General features: G+C 43.3%; 2 protein-coding genes across 5 annotated transcripts in view; both read right to left on the bottom strand.

The window, feature by feature from the left end:
- BCAS3 (BCAS3 microtubule associated cell migration factor) overlaps positions 1 to 21,906 on the bottom strand; it is a 1,098,472-nt gene that overhangs the window by 1,004,397 nt on the left and 72,169 nt on the right. The gene's annotated exons all lie outside the window — the stretch shown is intronic.
- LOC146059294 (uncharacterized) lies at positions 16,771 to 17,799 on the bottom strand. The gene is made up of 2 exons (XM_083171405.1): positions 17,395 to 17,799; positions 16,771 to 17,310 (listed from the first exon to the last, which is right to left on the bottom strand). Exons 1-2 carry the CDS (start codon positions 17,797 to 17,799, stop codon positions 16,771 to 16,773), a joined length of 945 nt encoding a protein of 314 aa, XP_083027531.1.

The raw sequence follows: 21,906 nt of genomic DNA, 5'->3' as shown, positions 1-21,906 counted from the left end.
TGGCAATCAGTCGGGTAAAGCAGTGGACAAGCCACCCGCTGTATTAGAGAAGGTCCACGACTATTTCAAAGTTCAAGCCGGCTCACAAGCCAATCAGAGTTTGCAGTTCAGCTGCCAATCAGGAGCGGCAGTGGCAGCTGTCGGACTGCGAGCACCAATTAGCTCGAGAACCGCCTCGAGTTTTTAAATTTATTTTATTAATTATTTATTAAGTTTCTTATATAGCGCAGCATATTCCGTTGCTCTTATACACGGGTGGGTTGTCCACCGCTCTGCCCTGCTGTTGATATTACCGCACATAGTAACGGTGGGAAGGGGGAAGGGAAGCAAGAGGAGGAAGTGTAATCCTCCGTGGTAACGAGCATGTACCTCTGGCAACCAGCAAGCAAACCCTGGCAAAGAGAATGAAACCCCTGGCATCAAGCATAAAATCCCTGGCACCAAGCAAGAAACCCATAGCAACAAGCATGTAGGTAAGTGGCCCTCGTGTGTCTGGCTCCTAGATTAAAAAAAAAAAATTGTCATGCCCTGTTTTAGAATTCGTTTTCAATTATTTTAAATGATAACTAAAATTTCAACTGTAAGCTTTTCGTTCCATTGCACAGAGACCTCAGGTGGAGTGCCATGTGATTTGTAGTATTAAAAAATAGATTAGAGCACTGCACAATGATTATTTTAGACCTGTCCTGTGGCGGAACTTGTGGGTGGTGAGCCCCAATGCAAAAATACCATTTGGACCTCCTCCACCACCCCAAGTTTTTAATATGCAACAAAACCATGGGTGACAGGGAGAAACAGTGGGTGACAGGGGCAGCAGTGGGTCCTGCTGCACCATTGGTAGTTATGCCTCTGCCTCTGTCAGAACAGTCGAAATATATCTTACCAGGGTTAAATTAAGCAGCAGCAGCTCCTCGTGTTGTCTAGGGTGGCAGAGCAATTAATGTGAGTAACAGTCTGGCACTTGGAGGAGAGGACAGGACTTAAGAGGGAAGGGACATCCCACCAATGCTGCTGACTAACATACTGACAGGTAAAGTGCAGTGCTGTGGGAGCTTCTGGAATCTTGCCACATAGGCAGTGTCGACCCTGGTCATCAATTATCCTGGCTGTGCCTTAAAGAGGCATCCTTAATATTTTGGGTTTTTTTGTGGACTCAAGGATACCCTCCAATGGGCAGCTGCCATATGGTAGCGCTGGGCCAGATTAACAATGGGGAGAATAGAGCTCCAGGCCTCCACACAAAAATAGGTACATCACCATGACAGTATGATGACCACCAGATAGACACCATCTGGCCACAGGGACCAAGAAAAAATGGTATAACATTTGGGACTTATTTATCAAAACCTTTAGTTCCATTAGTAATGCGGAAACAGTGATTTCCACATGATAACCACTAATTCAGTAACAAGCCTGTGATATCTCCTGCATTCCCATAGATAATTGAGCATACTGCTGTCCCCCTAATGCATTGTGATACTTATCAAGCTCAACAGAATAAACATATTTGGAACTTGAAGGCAGTAGCAAGCACAATCTTCAACTGGAGCTAGCACACTTATCAACTGATATAGGGTTCAAAATGTGAAGAGAGATCCACTTGCATCTATCTTCCATTGATAATGTCACACATGGGCAGTAACACTGGGATGCCTGCAATGTGAACTTTCGCTACTACTATTGGGTTTAGGCACCTACGCGATAGCTGTTTATCGGAGTAGGTGCTCTGGGTAAGGTGCCATGACAAGTTGCTAAACCAGATCTGAAAACACTGCAAGTAGCGGCTATACAGAGTAATATGTTTCCGGACATTTACCAATTGTTTATCCAAACATCTTCAAAACTGCATCAACACCTGGACTGCTTCACAACTTCACATGTATGTTCATTGCTATTCATCCCTCACTCTGTCTGTGGTCACTTTACAATCAATTTGAATTGAACAAAAAAACAAACAACAAAACATTTGTGATGCCATTATTTGTTTGCCATTGTAAATACTTGGTTTAGAAATGTCATCACTGAGGCATAGTTAATGTAGATACATTGGGTTGTTTGCATTATCAAACACAGTGTATTTTTTCAACTACAGTATTAACAACTATGCATCAGCCTTGTTGGTAACCTGTATAAATTCACCATAGTTGCAAATCCAGCATGAATTACTTTGGTACCACTATTGCTTGCATCTCTGCCATTCTACTGTTCTGTCTCTTATTCATCTACCACTCCTACTGTACTTCCAATATTTGCTTCATCCACACTATGGGGGTTATTCAGACCTGATTGCAAAGCACATTAGAAAATGGACAAAACCATGCTGCACTGCGGGAGAGGCAAATGGAAAGAGATTTACATTTGAGCGAGTTATTTTATGTATGTGCAGGGTAAATATTGGCTGTTTTATTTTTACACTGTAATTTATATTTCATTTTGAACACGCACCATCCAAATCTAAATCTCTCTGCACGTTACATTTGAGCCACCTGCAGTGCAACATGATTTTGTCCATTTGCAAAAATTTGCCTTGCAATTAGGCATGAATAACACCCTATGTCCAGGCTGACAACACCCTTCAACACTCCTCTACATAATACTTTATTTTTTTTCCATGTTATCACCTCTGTCCTCTCCTGCATCTCCTCCTCTCTCTACTGCCTCCCATCCCCCCCTCTGCTTCCCTTCCCCTTCTCTCCTGTTAGTGCACTGTGATACACTGCTGCCCTTCCACAGACCATCTACCTCACCTCTCCCTCCTCCCACTGTCACCTCACCTCTCTGCAATCAGTATCACACTGTACTTCCTCTATGCCCAACTCCTGCTGTTTCCCTTCCTAGTTCAGTGGCCAGCATGATCAGTCACCACCTGTATCCCATCCTTCAAAATTATTCTCTCCTCAGAGCTATAGCAACCCTGATAATCTCCTTCACTTCTCTCCCAAAAACTCAAACCCTTATCCTAATTTGTAACAAACTGCTCCCCGGACCCCACTCATGACCTTTTCATTTCCAACTTCCTCCATCTCCTAGCCACTACTGAAACCTGGATTACCCCCCTGACACTACTTCTCATGCTGCTCTCTCTGCTGGTGTCCCCGCAGTCTTATATACACCACGATCCTAGGGCCACCATGGTGGTGGGGTTCGACTCCTTTTACCCTCTATTTAGCAATCAATTACCACCCCACAAGTATACCCTCAAAATTCCTCTTCAACTTTGGGTACTTGTGTACAATCACGGCTCCCATCGCATGCCATATGTAGTGGCATGCGATGCGATGCGATTTTACCATGTTTTTATGCATTTTTGTTAAAAATCGTATGCGATCGCATCGCATGTGATTGCATGAGATCGCATGCGATCTGATGCGATCTGATGTCATTTTTCACTGTAATTATGGACATGAGTTGAAATCATGTAACATGCACCCCAAATGTCATTTTTCACACTGTACCACCCCCACTATCAACGCCAACCCGAAGCGTGGCGAGCGCAGCGAGCCCACGAGGGGCGGCAGTACGCGTCCTACGACCTTTTCATACCCCCACTATCCACGTCGGCGTGGAGTTGAGAAAAGAAAGTGTGGCGAGTGCAGCGAGCCCCGCGAGGGGACGCGGATACCTTCACAGGTATCCGTGTCCCCTCGCGGGCTTCACAGGTATCCGCTGCGCTCGTCACACTTTCTATTCTCAACTCCACGCCGACGTGGATAGTGGGGGTATGAAAAGGTCGTAGGACGTGTACCACCGCCCCTCGCGGGCTCGCTGCGCTCGCCACGCTTTGGGTTGGCGTTGATAGTGGGGGTGGTACAGTGTGAAAAATGACATTTGGGGTGCATTTTACATGATTTCAACTTATATCCATAATTTCAGTGAAAAATGACATCGCATCGCATCAGATCGCATGAGATCGCATGCGATCTGATGCGATGCGATGTCATTTTTCCGTATACGATGCCCATCGTGGGAGCCGTGATTGTACACAAGTACCCAACTTTGCTCTGCTGGCTTTCACACTTCCTCTCAGACATTCCCTCCATTATCTTAGTTCATTTAAACATCCCTATGAATATTCCCACAGAAACCTCTGCCTCTAAACGCCTTAAAATCACATCTTTACTTGGTCTCTCCCAGTGGACCTAGTCACCCTCCCATGTGAATGGAAGCTCACTTGATCTGGTTTTTACCTACTATTGTGAGATTTCTGATTTCTCTAACTACCTATCCCCCCTCTCTGACCACAACCTGCTTTATTTTAACTTATCCCTCTCTGCTTATCCATCTCCACCTCCCAAGACTACTATCACTAAGCGTAATATTGAAGCTATTGATACCGCTTCCCTATCATACCTCTTTGGCTCACTTCTCTCTCCTATTCTCTCTTCTTCATGTCATGAACAAGCCACTTCCCTATATAATGCATCAGCTTACTTCTGCTCTAGAGTTTGTTGCTCCACCGATCACTACTTACCCTTCCAAGCTAGCACCTCAACCATAACACACCAAATGTACCAGATACCTGCAAAAATGCTCATATACTGCTGAACGATAGTGGAGGAAATCACACTTTAAGGCAGACTTCCTTCATTTCAAAATGATGCTTTCATCCTTCAGTGACGCCCTTCCATTTTAAACAGTCATATTTCAAGAACATCATTTCCTCACAGTCCCCTCCGATGCCTTTTTGCCACGGTCAACTCCCTCCTATTACCACCTCCCCTCCTCACTCTCTGCTCTTAACTTTGCTACTTATTTTACATCCAAAATTGACTCCATACATCAGGACATCACATCCAACCAGAAAATCTGCAACCAACCACCTCCTCTCCCTTACCATTCCTCCCCACCCCTTTTACCAACTCTGAAATCTTTTCCCCATGTATCTGGTGAGGAAGTCATGGCCCTGATCCATTCCTCTCCCCTCCCCATCTGACTCTATCCCCTCCCACCTCGCTCACTCTGCCTGTTCCCATCCAGATCACCTCCTCAATCTCCCCCTCTAATCAAGCAATGTCCCCTGTGCTTTCAAGCATACTCTCATCTTCCCTATTCCCTAGCCATCTTTCTACCCCCTTTTGCCTCCAAAGGCCTCCAAACTCCTTTGCATTGTTTACAACCACCTTACTCCCTTTCTCTCTTCCCACTCCCTACTTGACCCCTTTCAGTCTGGGTTTCATCAACTCCATTAAAACTGCCCTCACAAAAGTCTGCAACAATCTCCATGTTGCAATATCTAGGGCCACTACTATTTGCTTAATCTTCTTAAACTCTCTGCTGCTTTTGACACTAAACCCTCTCCTTTTACAAATCTTATACTCCCTTGATCTGTGTGAAACTGCCCTCTCCTGGTTGTCCTCCTACCTCTCTGACCGTTTTTTCTGTCTCCTCTTATGACTCCAACCCCCCCCCCCCCCCCCCCCAGCAAGGGTCCTGTTTGCCGACTTCAGCTCAGCTTTCAACACAACCATCCCAACAGCCTCCAATCCAAACTACTCCGCCTAGGAGTTCCTGAAGCTACGTGTTCTTGGATTGTGGACTTTCTGACTGATAGAAAATAAGTTGTGAAAGTGGGGAAATTCACCTCCCAAGTGCGGTCCATCAGCACAGGAGCCCCCAGGGATGTGTATTCTCACCCCTGCTCTTCTCCCTGTAAACCAACGACTGCACCTCAGAGGCGCAATCAGTGGTACTTGTTTAGTTTTGCGGCGGCAGTTACGTCGTTTACGTAGTGCTGTATTCAGAATACCAATACAGCACTATGCTGCCTATGTAAACTACATAATTGCTTCTTTAGCCCTGAAACTAAACAATGGTTTATGCGATGAATTACGTACATTGCTGGCACTGGGGTGTCGCTAGTGGACTCCTTTAAGTTCCTAGGAACCATAATCTCCAGGGACCACAAATGGGGGCTCAACACTTATACTATTGTTAGAAAAGCACTGCAGAGGCTAGTCTTCCTTAGGCAACTGAGGAAGTTCAATATCCCACAGAAGCGTCTGCTCCTCTTTTACTCCGCGATTGTGGAGTCTATACTGTGCTCCTCAATACTGGCCTGGTACGCCAGCAGGAGAGACAAATGCAGACTCCAAAAAGTAGAACTGCGGAGAAGATAAATCAGGACAGATCTTCCCTCTGTCCAGGACCTGTACCTGTCCACAGCAAAAAAGCGGGCAACGAAGATAGTCAAAGACCAACTACATCCTGGCCATGGCTTGTTAAACCTGCTGCCATCAGGCAGACGCTCCAGGGCTATTCCCACCAGGTCCACCAGAAGCCTAAAAAGTTTCTTCCCTCCAGCGGTTCACCTGTTGACACGTAAACTCATGAACACCTCACTGTCAAGTCACGCCAAAACCCTTTGCACATAATCTAACACGGTGTCACCTCTGAATAACTTTCTGTATGACTGTTCATGTTCCCCCACCTGGTTATATTATTTATTGTTTATACTTTGTTGTTTACTTGTTACCAAACTGCCTGCTGCACAGCAAACCAAAAACAAATTCCAAGTATACGCAAGTATACCTGGGCAATAAAGCTGATTCTGATTCTAAAGATTGCCAGGTAAATAAATCCAGGTCATTTTCTTAGGAACCATTTTTACTGCAACCCATCCTGAGTTGAACTGGCAATAACCTGGGTTATTTGTGCAGTGGAAAAGGGGTATAATTGTTACCTCTTTGGAGTCAAATTAGCTCCAAATTGTCCATGCTTTCTGTTAAACAAACCCCAATGTTTTACCATACTGAATTACATCTTTTTACTGTATGTCAAGGCCATAAGGCAAAAAGTCACCATGACCATTTCTGTGTGTAATAACATTTTATTTGGAAGTGTAAACGTTCTTATGCCAAAGATTTACAGGATTTTGAGTTCTGGAAATACTTTAATTTCAAATAAATTTTATTACTCTGTGCATTTATTGTAAGTATCTTGGCCAATAACCACAGGTGTTAAAATAAAACTGGCATTAGGCTAATGTTGACCACAGAAGAAAAGACACTGAGCCAGGTGTAATGTGCTAGATGTTTTTAGATTTATATAAATCACCATTTTGATCACTTTATGTGTAGTCTAATTACTCCTGGCTTACTGTTTTGCTGTAAGGCTTACATATGTCAACTGCTGAATGTATTTATCCTATACTTGGTCATTTGTGGTGGTTTTCAAATAAATTTTAGCTACAAGCACTACAAGTGAGGAGAGAATGTGTCTGTACTTTACAGTTTTCTAGTTCTATGGCAATTGTTGCAATTGATGTAGAACACTATTTATATTACTATTATGTAGATCACGGGTGTCAAACACAAGGCCCGCTGGCCAAACCTGGCCCGCCAGACCTCTTCATGTGGCCCGCGCAGCCGCCGCCAGCCTTCACCTTTTATTCTCGATTTTTTTTTAAACAAGAAAGCCGCCTCTTCAGCGCATGCGCGGCAGCCTACAAGCCAGAGAACGTCTGCCCTCTAGCGCAGTGCCGCCGGTCATCAACCCCTCCTCCGCTCCCACCTGCTGTATAGGAGCCAGAGAGAGGAAAGAGCAGGTCCGTCGTGGTGAATGGTGCTGCTGCTGCTGAGCGCTCCAGGTCACTTACTGCTGAGTGTGCACTGCACAGTGACCGGGAGCACGCTGCCCCCCACTCCTGGATAGATAGTGCGAGGAGCGCTACTCACAGGAGGGAGGGGGAAATGGGCCTGTGTGAGAGCGCAGCTGTGTCCTTGGTGGTGGAGCAGCTCAGACTGGAATGGACGCATCAGAGCGGGTAAGTGTCAAACTCTCTGCCTATGTGTGTGTGTGTGCACTGGCACATTGCAGCCCATCACGAATTGCTGTGTCCCATGATAATAAGCAGGACATATGCCCTAAGACTGAGTGCTGCCCCCCTGTGCAGGCAGCGTGTGCCCTAATGCACTGCAGTTCACAGAAATAGCAGGAGGGAAATGCTACTGCTGAGTTACAGTGGTATTATTTGGGACATACTTGTATGAAGGACACTATTATGATAATAAAGAGTGGACACATAGTCCTACAGATACAACCGGCCCTTTGAGGGTGACCAAACTGCTGATGCGGCCCCCGATGAATTTGAGTTTGACACCCCTGATGTAGATACTTAGAGGGTATCCAATTAACTGCAGAAAAAAAATCAGGATGGGAAAACTGCCATTTTGTAGTGACTTTTCCCAATATTTCAGATATATATATTTTTTTTTACACAGGATATTGACTTAGATTGCCTGTAAAAAAAAAAAAAATCTTTAAAAAAACACACCGCTTCAATGAAACCTGTGTGTTTTCACTGACCACAGCCCCATTTTCCGATAAATGTGGCTACTTTCAGGAATTTGGTTTTGTCTGTCTTACGCATGTGAAAATAATTCTTGATAAGCTGGCTTTTCAGGGTTGATCGCATAGCCCTTGATGAGGCTATTACCTACAGTCAATGTCCCCGGGTAATTAGATACTACCCTTTGCACTTGTGGCAACCTGTGGTACAGCAGAAATAATATAATACATTTAGACTGATGAACGTGGGAAAGTTACATTGCCACTGTACCATCACAACTTAGGGTAGAAATTATGGAAATGCTTCTTCAATACACTATGGGCCTTATTTTGGTTCACTCTTTCTGACAAAATACTTCTTAGATGGACAAAACCATGTGCACTGCAGGGGGGCAGATGTAACATGTGCAGAGAGAATTAGATTTGGGTGAGTAATTTTGTTTCTGTGCAGGGAAAATACTGGCTGCTTTATTTTTACACTTCAATATAGATCTCACTTTGAAATAAAACCCCACCCAAATCTAACTCTCTCTGCACATTTTGAATATGCTCCCCTGCAGTGCACATGGTTTTGTCCATCTAAGAAGGATTTTGTCAGAAAGAGTGAACCAAAATAAGGCCCTATGTTATTACCGCTACTCCCACTCTGGCTAGCTGAGATAACTGGTCAGAGTAATAATTCAAAAAGTTTATGTTGAGAATGCTTCTTTATAAACTTCACTTATTGATGTGATACTACCAATACTTTGTTTCACATTGTCAAATGTGTTAAATTTGAATTTCTCTTAGATCTTTCTCTGAGATCTGAGTCATACTTCAATAAAGAAAAATTTGCTTAAAAAAAATAAAAAAATAGACTGAACCAGAAACTCCATTGATAGCTATAAACCCTTTGAGTGCCAAGTGAATTTGTCAAAATAGGTGTGAAAATTGCCAAGCAAACATTTTTATTCATCGTAAAGACCTGTAATGTTTACCTTATATAGGAAATATAATTTTACACATTTTTAGTATGAATTTCTATAACAAACGTTAGCGACGCTGGCATTTTTAGCTTATATTTTGCTTATCTCTCTCAGAGATGTTGGCATGTTTAGTGGATTTTGGCACTCAAAGGGTTAATACACACCTCACTTATTTATATAAAACTACATCCAATCAAAATCCTTCACTACTTGTCAATACAACATTATGGGGTGGGGGATGGGGTAATGCAATCTGGGATTTTAACTGTCAGAACGCCCCAACAGTCGTAATCCAGGGCCGTTTTCATCCAAATCCAACAGTGACTCGACAGTCAGAACTCAAGGTTCCTACTGTCAAGTATCGGAAAGTCCATGGCTTGTCTAAAACGTGAATTCGACAATCCGCGGCAGTTTAGGAAAAAAACAAATACAACTTTAAAATAAGTCGGATCTGACTGCCTTCAATGCCGTCGGGAATGGCAGCATTGAATTAGCGGGTGCCGTTATTTTCGTCGGTGGATAATGGCAAAGATTGAATACCCCCTATGTGGCATTTCCAATGAACCTGAACACAATAACTCAAAATAAATGTCTCCAAGTCAGAAAAAGTTTTGAAACATGATAAATTTACATATAAAAAAAAAAAATCACAATTAAAGTATTTTGCACGTAACAATGTATGCATCACAATGAATCACTTTCCTCGCCTGCGACTAAAAAGGAAAAATATCTGTCCACTAACACTTCCAACATGACTCCCTTTGAATGAACATAATAAAAGAACGCTTTCAAGCTGCCCTGTAATAGCTGTCTGCAACACCGTGTACAGACATAATGCAGACAGCTTATCTAATGATTGTAGACCTTTATTTACTGAGAAGTGAAAGCTGGGGCCTATTAAAATGTACCGCTCAGAAGTGTATTTAGCTGAAGCTGTGAACTTTTCGCTTCACACCTGGGAGTGAAATCTTTATCACATAAGGACATCTTTTTTAGACTGTGCCAATTCGTTTGAAGCAGACTCCAACATTAAACAATCCTTCTTTTACTGTTCCACAGTAAAACAGTGTGTGAGACTTGCTTGATGGTAATCATCAGCTCCATTACAATTCATTTTATTTTGTTCAGAATCATTAAGCTGGTGCGTTAGATAGCGGCTGAGTCCTATTACAGTGCTCCCTTTTATCCGATTCCAGATATTAGTCAAATGCCTTTCTATGCTTTTCAAAGCTTTATTCATTTGCAGAGTAGGTTGGCTAGGAAGGTCAAAATTTGACTTTTTCAGCCATACCAAAATCATCCATTCGTTTTTAAATGCTGTGTTTGAATAAAAGATGTCCTAATTCTAAAAGCAATTTCAAAAGAGTAGGACATTATGTTTCTGTGCCATTATTAGTTTTAAGGATATGTTTAACAAACACGATGTAAAATAAATGTTGTCTGTATCTAATGAGTTGCATTTGAAACTATAAATCAGGATTCTTCAGAATTTATTGTTCAATGAACACTTAAATAAATGGCTCACGAAAATAAAATCATATGTATATTTCAAGCATTATGGATATTAGTTTATGTTTATTTAAGGTAGCAAGATAATGGTTATGATTTTATTGGAAAATTTCATCATTTTGGGACAAAAGGGGAGTCTTTAAAGTATTAATTTCTTACTAACAAGTTGTATCAATGAATTCACAAGACTGACCAATCATTGTGCAGCATATGACCTCATTGTAATCTAAACAATCAAACTTTGAGCCAGTTAATACTCATTTGATTGGATTTAATCCTGCAGTGTGATAAACCAGTTCTCTATTACCCCCATTGCAATGAACATGACTGTCCAACCATTTCTTAGTAGGTCGATGTGTACAGCCACTTTTTGCTGCATTCAAAGTGTTGTAAAGTGATTCATAAAACTATAATTCTAAAAACCTCAATGGAATGGAATGCATGGAAGAATAAGAAATACACTGAATTTTACACCATAATTAAGGCTAGAACATATACCAATGACTGTGAAACAGGATGGGTTAGTCAAAAATGTATAATGTCAGACTAATTTAATTAGCTTCTATGAGGAAGTCAGTAGGGGGCTGGACTTAGGGAAATATGTTGATGTAATACTGCTTGATCTCGCTAAAGCTTTTGACACGGTGCCTAATAAGAGACTATTAATGAAACTAGGTAATTTAGGGTATATTGAATATTGGGACCCACCTTGTTTAATATAGTCATTAATGGATTATTGGAAGTAAAATTGCAATATTTGCGGACGACACGTAATTGAGTAAGGAAATCAACTCAGGAGAGGATGAGGAAACACTACAAAGTGACTTAAATAAACTGGAAAGGTGGAAAATGCAGTTTAACGTTGAAAAATGTAAAGTAATCCATTATGGTAACAAAAATGAACAAGCTACATATAGGCTAAATTAAGTTATTATAGAGAATTCTGCTGTAAATAAGGACTTGGGGGGTCATCATAAATGAAAAATTGTGTAATAGTGCACACTGCTCAAGTGAAGCAGCAAAAGCAAACCGGACACTGGCATGCATTAAAAGGGTAATGGATTCAAGGGATACCAATGTGATAGTGCCTCTTTGCAAGGCATTGGTAAGACCACACTTGGAATATTGTGTTCAGTTCTGGGCACTGCACCTTAAAAAGAACATAAATGAATTGGAACAGGTACAGAGAAGGACAACTAAGCTAGTAAAAGGTCTTGAATCACTAGATTACAAAGATATGTTAACCAGGCTGAATATTTTTCATTCTAGAAATTGAGGTTGAAATGTGATATGATTATTATGTTCAGATACAGGATTGTGAATCATATGGACTTGGGACATCATTTATTCACCAACAGGCCTATACTTTGGACGCACGGGCATGTACTGAGGCCTGAGAAAAAGAAATTCCGTACTGAATTAAGAAGGGGATTCTTCACCATTAGAGCAGAAACTTTCTGGAACTCATTGCCGGTGGGGGTGATTACAGCAACTACTGTTAATGAATTTAAAACTGGATGCATTTTTGGCCACTAAGGGAATCCTATAGATAGGACTTACTCAAGTCAGTAGTTATATTATATTATATTTAAGCTGTAATGTGTATTGAACTGTGGCGCTTTTTATTTGTACTGTATTTTTGTTATTTATTCAATGTTATGCCAAGTTTTGTCTCCCTGTATTGTTCCTTTGTACGGCGCTGCGAAACACTTGTAGTGCATTATAAATAAAATTATAATAAAATTATAATAATAATAATAGTTACAAGATAAATAGAACTCTATGGACTAACGTCTTTTTTTCAGCCTTAATTACTATGTTACCAGCTACAAGAGAATAACTTTTATAACATACAATAAAATACACATAAACCATACTCAACTGGACATAAGTAATTCATTTTAGTGGGCACAACACACTTAAAAGAACACACATTGTCGGGGCGTGGCTTGGCCAAGCATGTGAGCGGCAGCCTGGGGACTGAGCTCCGGTACATATCCGTCAAAAGATCCTGTCTCCGGGTGGAGAGCAGCTTAGTATACGGTTTTGCCCTCTTCTGCCAGCCAGCTGGAACACCCTGACCAGCGGGAGCTGTTGATCGGCAGTGGGATGCGCGGCCTGCTTCTCCTGTGTCCCGGCCTCTGCTTCCGCCGGCGCCATCTTGGTGAGCTCCGACGGCGCTGAATCCTGTGGGGACTGCACCGCGGCCTCCGCTCCACCGATGCGCCTGCCAATGGCCCTCTGCCTCTATCTTGCTCCTGTAGTGGGCGATACATAGTGCTCCTTGCCCTTCCGCGGGCGTGCTGGTCTCTGTCCCTCTGCAGTGTGGACGCCATCTCTGAGACCTCCTGGAGTGCAGCACCACCTGGAGAATTGTGTCACTTCCACCATGGCGTTTACTCAAAACCCCTGTGCTGTGCCCAGCCCTAGGCTCTCTAACTGCACTTATAATACCATGGCTCTCACCTCTGCTTATGTCCCTGGTTCCGGTGGGGTACATGTGTCCGCGCTGTCACCGCGTGGTGACACCGGTGATGTGTGCTCTGATTCCATGCAGGGTATGAGTGGCGTGCCGCCATGTGTGTTTGTGTCTGGTTAGCCCTGTGACTGAATGCCGGCGTTTGCGCAGCTGCGTACAATCCTGGCCGGCTGAAATCTGTCGCCCTCTCTCTTGTTGGTTCCCTCAGCCTCTCCTGTGCGGCTCCGCCTCCCCTGTCAGATTGCCTGACCTATCGCTGCACAGTCCACCTGTTAAGTACTGACTGGCCGAGTTAGACCGCCAGTCAGTACAATGATGTCTAACCCTATGCATCATTGCTCCGGTCTGGCTTTGTAGTTTCCCACTACACTCCTGAGCGTCTTCAAGGAAGTCAACCTGCTGATCATCTACTGCTTCAAGTGCCACGGACTCCATTGCCGCCAATGAGGATCCAGCAAGGTTAGCCCTCCAAAGGGCCTTGCTCCATATTCCCGACAGTTATTTCCCACGGTCACCTCTGTTTGCAGCCACGATCCAATTCAGCAAGGACAAGTCTTCTTCATTTATATCCTAAAGGTGCGTACCCACGGTACGATTCATGTTTCGTCCGATATCGTATGCGATGTCACGGGAACGCACTATAGGCTAAAAACCATCAGATTTGGACTGAAAATAATGTACGATCTGCAAACGATATGGTATACGATCTGACGTCACAGCTACTTGGCTAGATCCTGGACGATCACAGTGTTTGCATAATGGGCAGGGATTTAAAAAAAATAACAAACCCCTCATTGGCAGGCTGTAGAAGTGGGTGTTTGCAGGGTTGTATAAAGGCTCAGCAGCCATTTTAAAATTATTGCATTTGTGCAGAGTGACTAGTTTGTATTCCCTCATCAGGTTATTGCAGCTAGTGTGCTAATCAACCTTTTCCAAGGTCAATAATGGATACTTTTCATTGCAAATTGCTGGCAGCATATGCAGGAGCTGCTGTGGTAGCAGAAAGGGAGAGCTCTAATGATGAGAGAGGAAAAGGCCCCAATAGGGCAAGGCGATCCTGCTGGACCAAGCATTGGCTTTTACAGAGGGAAACTCTCTCTCATGTGCCACTACTTGTCCAGATTCGTGAAAACAACCCAGTAGACTACCGTAACTACCTGCGGATGGATGACAGTACATTCCAGGAACTGCTGGGACTGGTGAGGCCCTATATCCAAAGACAGGATACCACCATGCGGAGGGCAATACCTGCAGAGGACAGGCTGATCGTCACTCTGCGTTTCCTGGCAACAGGTAGATCCCTAGCGGATCTGAAGTTTGGGTCCTTGATTTCACCTCAGGCTTTGGGCCGTATAATTCCTGAAACCTGCAGGGCCCTATATGCTGTCCTCAAGCCACAATACTTGAAGGTAAGGACAATTTAAAAGTCACATTAGTTGTAAATATGTATTCACAGCATCCTCCGTAGAGTATATATGCTAATGCACATGGTCCCATTGTGTTCCCACTTAATTGCTTTATTTGAAGTGTCCTTTGTTCTCTATGTGTGCTCCCCGCATGCTCTGAAAGCAGCAGCAGACATATACCTAGAGAAATGAGCACACACCAAATACATTGTTTAATGTTGTAAAATCTGAATTAAACCAGACACCGCTTAAGATTGCTGACCACCCCAGCGGCAAGGCTTACGGAGACGAGGAGGGGGAGAGTTGGGGTGGGGTGGCCCGTAACTGTGTGGTGGCTTTTTTATGGGGCAGGAGAAATCTGCCCAGGTTGGTTTGTTGTAACCCAGTAAAACACAACAAGCATGGGCTTAATACAGGCCTGGCCAACCGCTGCCTCTCAAGATGTTGTGCAAGTACAAATCACATCATGCCTTGCCACAGTTCAGCAATAAAGAAAGGTAGTGTTTAAACTGTGGCAAGGCATGGTCGCATTTCTAGTTTGGCAACATCTGTCCATCCGTAATATATATCATACATGGTTTGCAAAGTATAATTATGTGTAGAAGTGTGTACTGCCAATCAATTGTCCTCCTTGGGAAGGCTCAATTGTGAGCATCAACAATGAAATATGCTATAAAGTGATGTAAATATAAACCTCAAATGAAAATCATTTTTCTTCAACCTTTTTTTCTAGTTTCCTACTACCCGTGAGGAATGGCAGGGTATTGCGGCCGATTTTGAGACCAGATGGAACTTTCCAAACTGCGGAGGGGCCATCGATGGGAAGCATGTCCGCATTACACAGCCACCCAAATCTGGTTCCTTGTACTATAACTATAAAGGGTTTTTTAGTGTAGTACTGCTGGCGATAGTGGACGCCAATTATGAATTTGTTTATGTGGATGTGGGTAAAAATGGCAGGGCATCAGATGGAGGTTCACTGAAAGACACTCTTTTTTACCAGCACCTTGCCACAAAGCGCCTCAACCTCCCTTCTAGTGATGATTGCCAAAATGGACTAAATTTTGTTTTCCTAGCTGACGAGGCATTCGCACTCCATGAGCACATCATGCGTCCCTATCCTCAGAGAGTGCTTAATCAGGAGCGTCGTATTTTTAATTACAGGCTTTGCAGGGCGCGACGCACTGTGGAAAATGCCTTCGGCATAATGAGCAACAAGTTCAGGATTTTCCACAGTGCAATCAATATGCGCATCGACAAAATCCAATGGATAGTGCTTGCATGTTGTGCGCTGCATAATTTTTTGAGGCGCAAATCAAGACACGAATTACCTGTAGTGTCAGAACCGGAACCAGCACAGCAGTCTCAGGACATCGATGGGTGGACCTCCCTTAATGCAAACCCACTGGCACATGGGTCATCACAGCGTGCAAAGCAGGTCAGAGACCAATACCTGGCCTACTTCAATGGAGAGGGTGCATTGGACTGGCAGCTTCAAGCAATTGCCTGATATTGAACCTGCTATTTGTACATATTTGTTTAAGATACATTACTTTGACTGCAATGTCCAAAAGATTTGCATGTGTTGTATTTTTGGAACAAATGCTATGTTTCAAGTATTAAATAAGTTTATTGTATGTTACCCCAATGTATAATGTTTTTATTGAAAACCCAACTGTGATAGCTGAATGGTAGTGTAGACAGATTGTGACGTACTTATCAATACCTTTGGGGAAAGCAGTAATTTATGAGAACAACAAAGTTTTGCAGTAAACAATATTTATTGCCCTTTCCACAAAAAATTGCAACCAGGCAATGTAGATTTTTTCTTTACAAAATAAAATGTGGTCCTTTCCACAAAAAATTGCAACCAGGCAATGTAGATTTTTTCTTTACCAAAAAAAATGAGGTATGATTTGTTTGCGGATCATAAAAACTATACTTCAAAGTAATGTGTTACAACAACTTTCCATCAAGCCACATATCACTACTTCCTAACGGCTCAGCATTAACTTCTAGATATCAGGAACAGAGATATCTTAACTAGCCAAAGGGACTGCATATATTATAACATTTACAACTTGAACAGATCAGGCTCACAAAGAAGAGTGGCCTGTGCACCCACTCATACAGAGGGGGTACCACTCGGGCCGGGAGTGGAAGTTTGATATTGGGGCTGTGATGAGGTAGCACTTGGGCTACAATACAAGGGTGGGCTTGTATGTTCAGTAAAACTTTGTGGTGGGTATGATGTGCGAGATGGGTATTGGTTAGGGGGAGGACGTTGGCCTTGCTGCGTTGTATATGATGCAGATGATGCAAGGTGAATATCACGCCTTAATTCGCCACTGCGACCCCGTATCATCAGATCATATACAATCCTCTTGAAATGGATGCGCTGGTCTGGTACCATTGCCTCCAATTCCTGTGCAACATGTGTACCAAAAGCATTGAATTCATTGGGTAACTTATGCAGAACCTCCTCTGCACTTTGGAGAAACCGCTCGGCACGGTTTGGTGCTGAACTTGAGGAAGCTCTAGACTTGATTGTGGTGAGGGTCCTCTTGGGTCTTGACGGAGGTGTGCTTTCCACCACCACAGCAGTCTGCTCGGCTTCGGTTTGTTGGGTGTTGGGTGGCTCTGTCTCCGCATCCGAAAGAGTGACCTTAAATGTGCACAAAAATAAACTGTCAATAACAAATTACATGAAGCTAAATAACACAGTAAATAATATTATGTATACACTCACCACGTTGCTATTATCTGTTTCCTCCTCTGGCAATAGCCCTGGAGAGACTTCCATCATTGAACACTGTGACTGACTTAGGGGGTCTTGATCCTGTAGGAAATGGAGCTGATCATAGTACCATAAAGATGGTTTTTCAATCTCCTCTACCCCGGCTCCAGAGCGTTTGGAATCCTCATATTTCTTGCGTTCTTTTAAGTATACTGTACGGAAATTTTGAATCTTCTTTTTCACAAACTTTATGTCGGCAGAAGCATTTATGCCTTTGACGTATGTCAGCATTTCCTGCAGTGCCTTGTTGCGTTTCTCCTTATTAGCATAATTTTTGTCCTTGACCCGCCACAGACACTCATTCGACTCATACATGTCCAGAAATCCTGTCCAAAATTCCTGGTTTGGGGTTGCCATTTCTTAAAAAAAAAAAAAATAATAATTTAATATAAACACAACACTGACATCACATATACTGTAATAAAGCACTTTCTTCACGCCGCTCTCCATCCCCTGTGATAATGCAGCCTCACCCTCCATCCCCTGTGATAATGCAGCCTCAGCCTCCATCCCCTGTGATAATGCAGCCTCCCCCTCCATCCCCTGTGATAATGCAGCGTCACCCTCCATCCCCTTCATGCAGCCAGGTCTCCCATCCCAAACGAGCACCATTTTCATGCAGGCACCCCCACCTACCCCTTGATGTATGCAGGCGACCCCTCCCAACCAAGCACCATTTTCATGCAGGCACCCCCACCTACCCCTTGATGTATGCAGGCGACCCCTCCCAACCAAGCACCATTTTCATGCAGGCACCCCCACCTACCCCTTGATGTATGCAGGCGACCCCTCCCAACCAAGCACCATTTTCATGCAGGCACCCCCACCTACCCCTTGATGTATGCAGGCGACCCCTCCCAACCAAGCACCATTTTCATGCAGGCACCCCCACCTACCCCTTGATGTATGCAGGCGACCCCTCCCAACCAAGCACCATTTTCATGCAGGCACCCCCACCTACCCCTTGATGTATGCAGCCGACCCCTCCCAACCAAGCACCATTTTCATGCAGGCACCCCCACCTACCCCTTGATGTATGCAGGCGACCCCTCCCAACCAAGCACCATTTTCATGCAGGCACCCCCACCTACCCCTTGATGTATGCAGGCGACCCCTCCCAACCAAGCACCATTTTCATGCAGGCACCCCCACCTACCCCTTGATGTATGCAGGCGACCCCTCCCAACCAAGCACCATTTTCATGCAGGCACCCCCACCTACCCCTTGATGTATGCAGGCGACCCCTCCCAAACGAGCACCATTTTCTTGCACGCACCCACACCGCAGCTGAAACACCCATGACAAAATGTACTTGCTTTTTGTGCCTGTCTCCAGCTCCTCGTGCCTCCTCTGGGTGTGTGCGTGCGTCGTGCTTTTTTTCCCTGGCTCCAGCTCCTCGGGCCTCCTCTGGGTGCGTGTGCGCCGCGGAATGGCTGATGGGGAGTGTCTGGGCAGTGTCCAGGAAGTGGCCAGGGCGTGCCGCTGATGACGCGCATTGTTTGCTAGAAAGCATACGATACAGTGTGCCGTACGATATGCACTGTATCTTATGCTTTCTAGCCAAAATTCAGTTGCATGTTCACCCGACCAGCTCCCTCCCAGATGACCGGCGGGAGCGCGCATCGTACGTCGGATAGTGCGTACACACGGTAAGATATAGTGCACTATCTAGCATGCTATTCGAAACCAGCTAGATAGTGTGCTAGATTTTGCACTATATCTTACCGTGGGTACGCACCTTTAGTTATTCTTTCATCATCCAATCTTCATTCCAATCTTCATTCCAATCTTAAATCCAATCCTCAATCCAATCATCCAATCCTCAATCCAATCATCCAATCCTCAATCCAATCATCCAATCTTCAACCCAATCATCCAATCCTCAATCCAATCATCCAATCATCAATCCAATCATCCAATCTTTAATCCAATCCTCAAGCCAATCATCCAATCCTCCAATCTTCAATACAATCATCAAACCTTCAATACAATCATCCAACCTTCAATACAATCATCCAATCAAATCCTTTTTCATTCATTCTTCAACTCTTCAAGCAACATTACAATATTCTTTCAAGTACCAAGCATCATCATATTCTACAATACCAAATTGGACTATTGACTTAACATTTGCATAATCTGCCATATATCATTTGTGCCATCAGTATCATTGTCTTGCAATATCTTTATTAAACCAAATTCATGTTATCCTATTTGTTTCACTCCCTTCTGTCGTGGATGCAACCCCCATACATTAAAGCACCTAGCCTCCGTTATTCTACAGCTGGTGCTTCTAAGAACGTGATACATTGGAGGGGTCAGTTTGCTAATATAGCCTTAGATCTGCCTCTATCTCCTGCCGGACTGTCCCTCCAACCTCCTGTATTGCTTGAGTTATTGTTGTGCTGCACTGTTTATTTATGTTTAGAGTCTTTCTTCCATATTTTTAGTTGGCATATTGGTTGGTGAGCCTTGGTGGTGTGCTAGCCACCACTTTGCTTGCTATTTTTGACCTTTTTCTGCAGTACTGTTTAATTTCCACTATCACTAAGGCTGATCTTATATGGCTGCTACTTTAGGGATTGCGGATTTAGCGATTGATGCTTCTACTCAGAAGATTATTGATAAACTTGACAATTTAGTCTCTAAACTTTGCCATCCTGTGAACATGTCTTGTACACTGCCTGAGTCCCGGAATCTCCTCGTTACATATTCCCAGAATGAGACGTCTTCTGTAGCCACAGATGCTGATGTCGTACCTCATTTGATTTCATCAAACCATAATAGAGCATCGCCTACTGTCCCTGATGGTATTTTGCTTCCTACTAGATAGTCAAGTCCAGATATTTACTGTGTGACTTTTGCAAAATGGTTTGCTCTCCAGAACTCCTTTGTTGCCTGCCTTCGGATCCTATTTACATCTCCTCGGTTCTATCTGGACTCCTTGTCACAGAACTCCTTCTCTCCATGTGTATATCCTTGGGTGTGCTATAAAGAAACTACTATTTATATGGCTCTGCTGTTAGCAAGGCCCTGGCCGGACTAATATACATATTATTATTATTAATCTGACTCTCTGTTTGCACTTGACAGATTTTGGATTTTGACAATGTTTGTTCTCTCTCTCTTAATATATTGTTCCTTCTCTACAGCAAGATGGCAAGATGCGGCTGTTTTTTTTCTTTGTACAGGACAAAATTAGATTCAAAATTGTCCTGTGAGAGTTAGGTTTGCCCTAACTAGTACCACAAGCTCACTGCCCCAGTCGGTCCATATAGCTTCTATCCTTTCATTGGGTAGGTGGGATGGGAGGGGTTAATTAGATTGGGATAGATTAGCTAAAATTAAGTTGTTTATATCCTGATGCTGTAATGGATATCAAACAAGTCTAGCTAAAGACCACTAACGTATTGCCTCCTTTTGTCCTTATCTGGGTGGTTGGGGAGGGAGGGGTTAATTAGGCTAGAATAGGTTAAAGGGGAGTTATGGGGATCCAGGTATGCCTTAGTTGGGGTGAGGTTATACAGGGTGTGGGGGGGTTTGGTGAAGGTTTACTTTGGGCAGTTATACTTGCTGGAGGGGTTAGATTATTATTTTACTATATCAGCCTGCTGTATGGCATTCCAAATTATATATGTTTAGAATATAGTTATAAGTGCATCCTAAAAAATAAGAGCCATATCTTATATTTCAACCTAGACTGTTTGTGCTTAAGTTTGCCCGAATGGCGCCTTTGGGTAGACGTGGTGCTGCACTTTACTGTTAGAGTGATATATTTAAATATCCAGACTCAACTTTACAACACTGTCATTTATGCTACTACGAGATGCTGTGCCTCTGCTGTTTGAACGAGTGTGTAATGCCTGCAATATATTGTCAACCCTTCTGCAATTTCTTATATGTTTAGCTTTATTTATTGTTTTGTGGTTACGAAAAAATCAATAAAAATTACTGAATAAAAAAAAAAAGAACACATTGTCTTCTAAAGAATACATGTGGTTACTCTTCAAAAGAATACATAGGGCCAAGCTAATTTGTCAGAGTTCAGAACCACTTTCTGACCAATAAGCATGGCACAGGGTAAGGGTCCCAACTGACCTAGGCATTCCAAGACTGAACTGACCAGTCTAGAGATGGTTGACATTGTGGAAGGGGGACTGAATGCTGCATATCTCCCTGCTCCCTAGCGTCACCAGCATTGAATGGTTAAGCCTAATGCTGGTTATCTAAAATACAATTGTTACATTTTTTTTTTACCTTTTATTCAATAAAAGCTTGTACAAATTGTATAACACAAGGCGGTAAACGTCTACTACTGGCCATTCGTGCAACAGCTTGTAAAGCTATTTTACAAACTTGGTTGCAACCTATTCCATCACCACTCTCGCTTTTTAAAGCCAAGTTTCATTTTCTATTTAGAATGCAAAGGGTTGGGGTAATTTTGTATTGAGAAATCAAAAGTAG

This window comes from Crinia signifera, chromosome 2 (genome assembly GCF_055691185.1).
Source record: "Crinia signifera chromosome 2, ASM5569118v1, whole genome shotgun sequence".
NCBI lineage: Eukaryota > Metazoa > Chordata > Amphibia > Anura > Myobatrachidae > Crinia > Crinia signifera.
Note: the sequence above shows the minus strand (reverse complement) of the source record. Positions and strands in the feature narration are given on the sequence as shown.

Excerpts from the sequence above, each read along its gene's own strand:
- LOC146059294 (XM_083171405.1), bottom strand. The coding sequence starts at position 17,799 with ATGGCAACCCCAAACCAGGAATTTTGGACAGGATTTCTGGACATGTAT. Across the intron at positions 17,311-17,394 it reads AAACAGATAATAGCAACGTG|GTCACTCTTTCGGATGCGGA; the intron begins GTGAGTGTATAC and ends TGCACATTTAAG.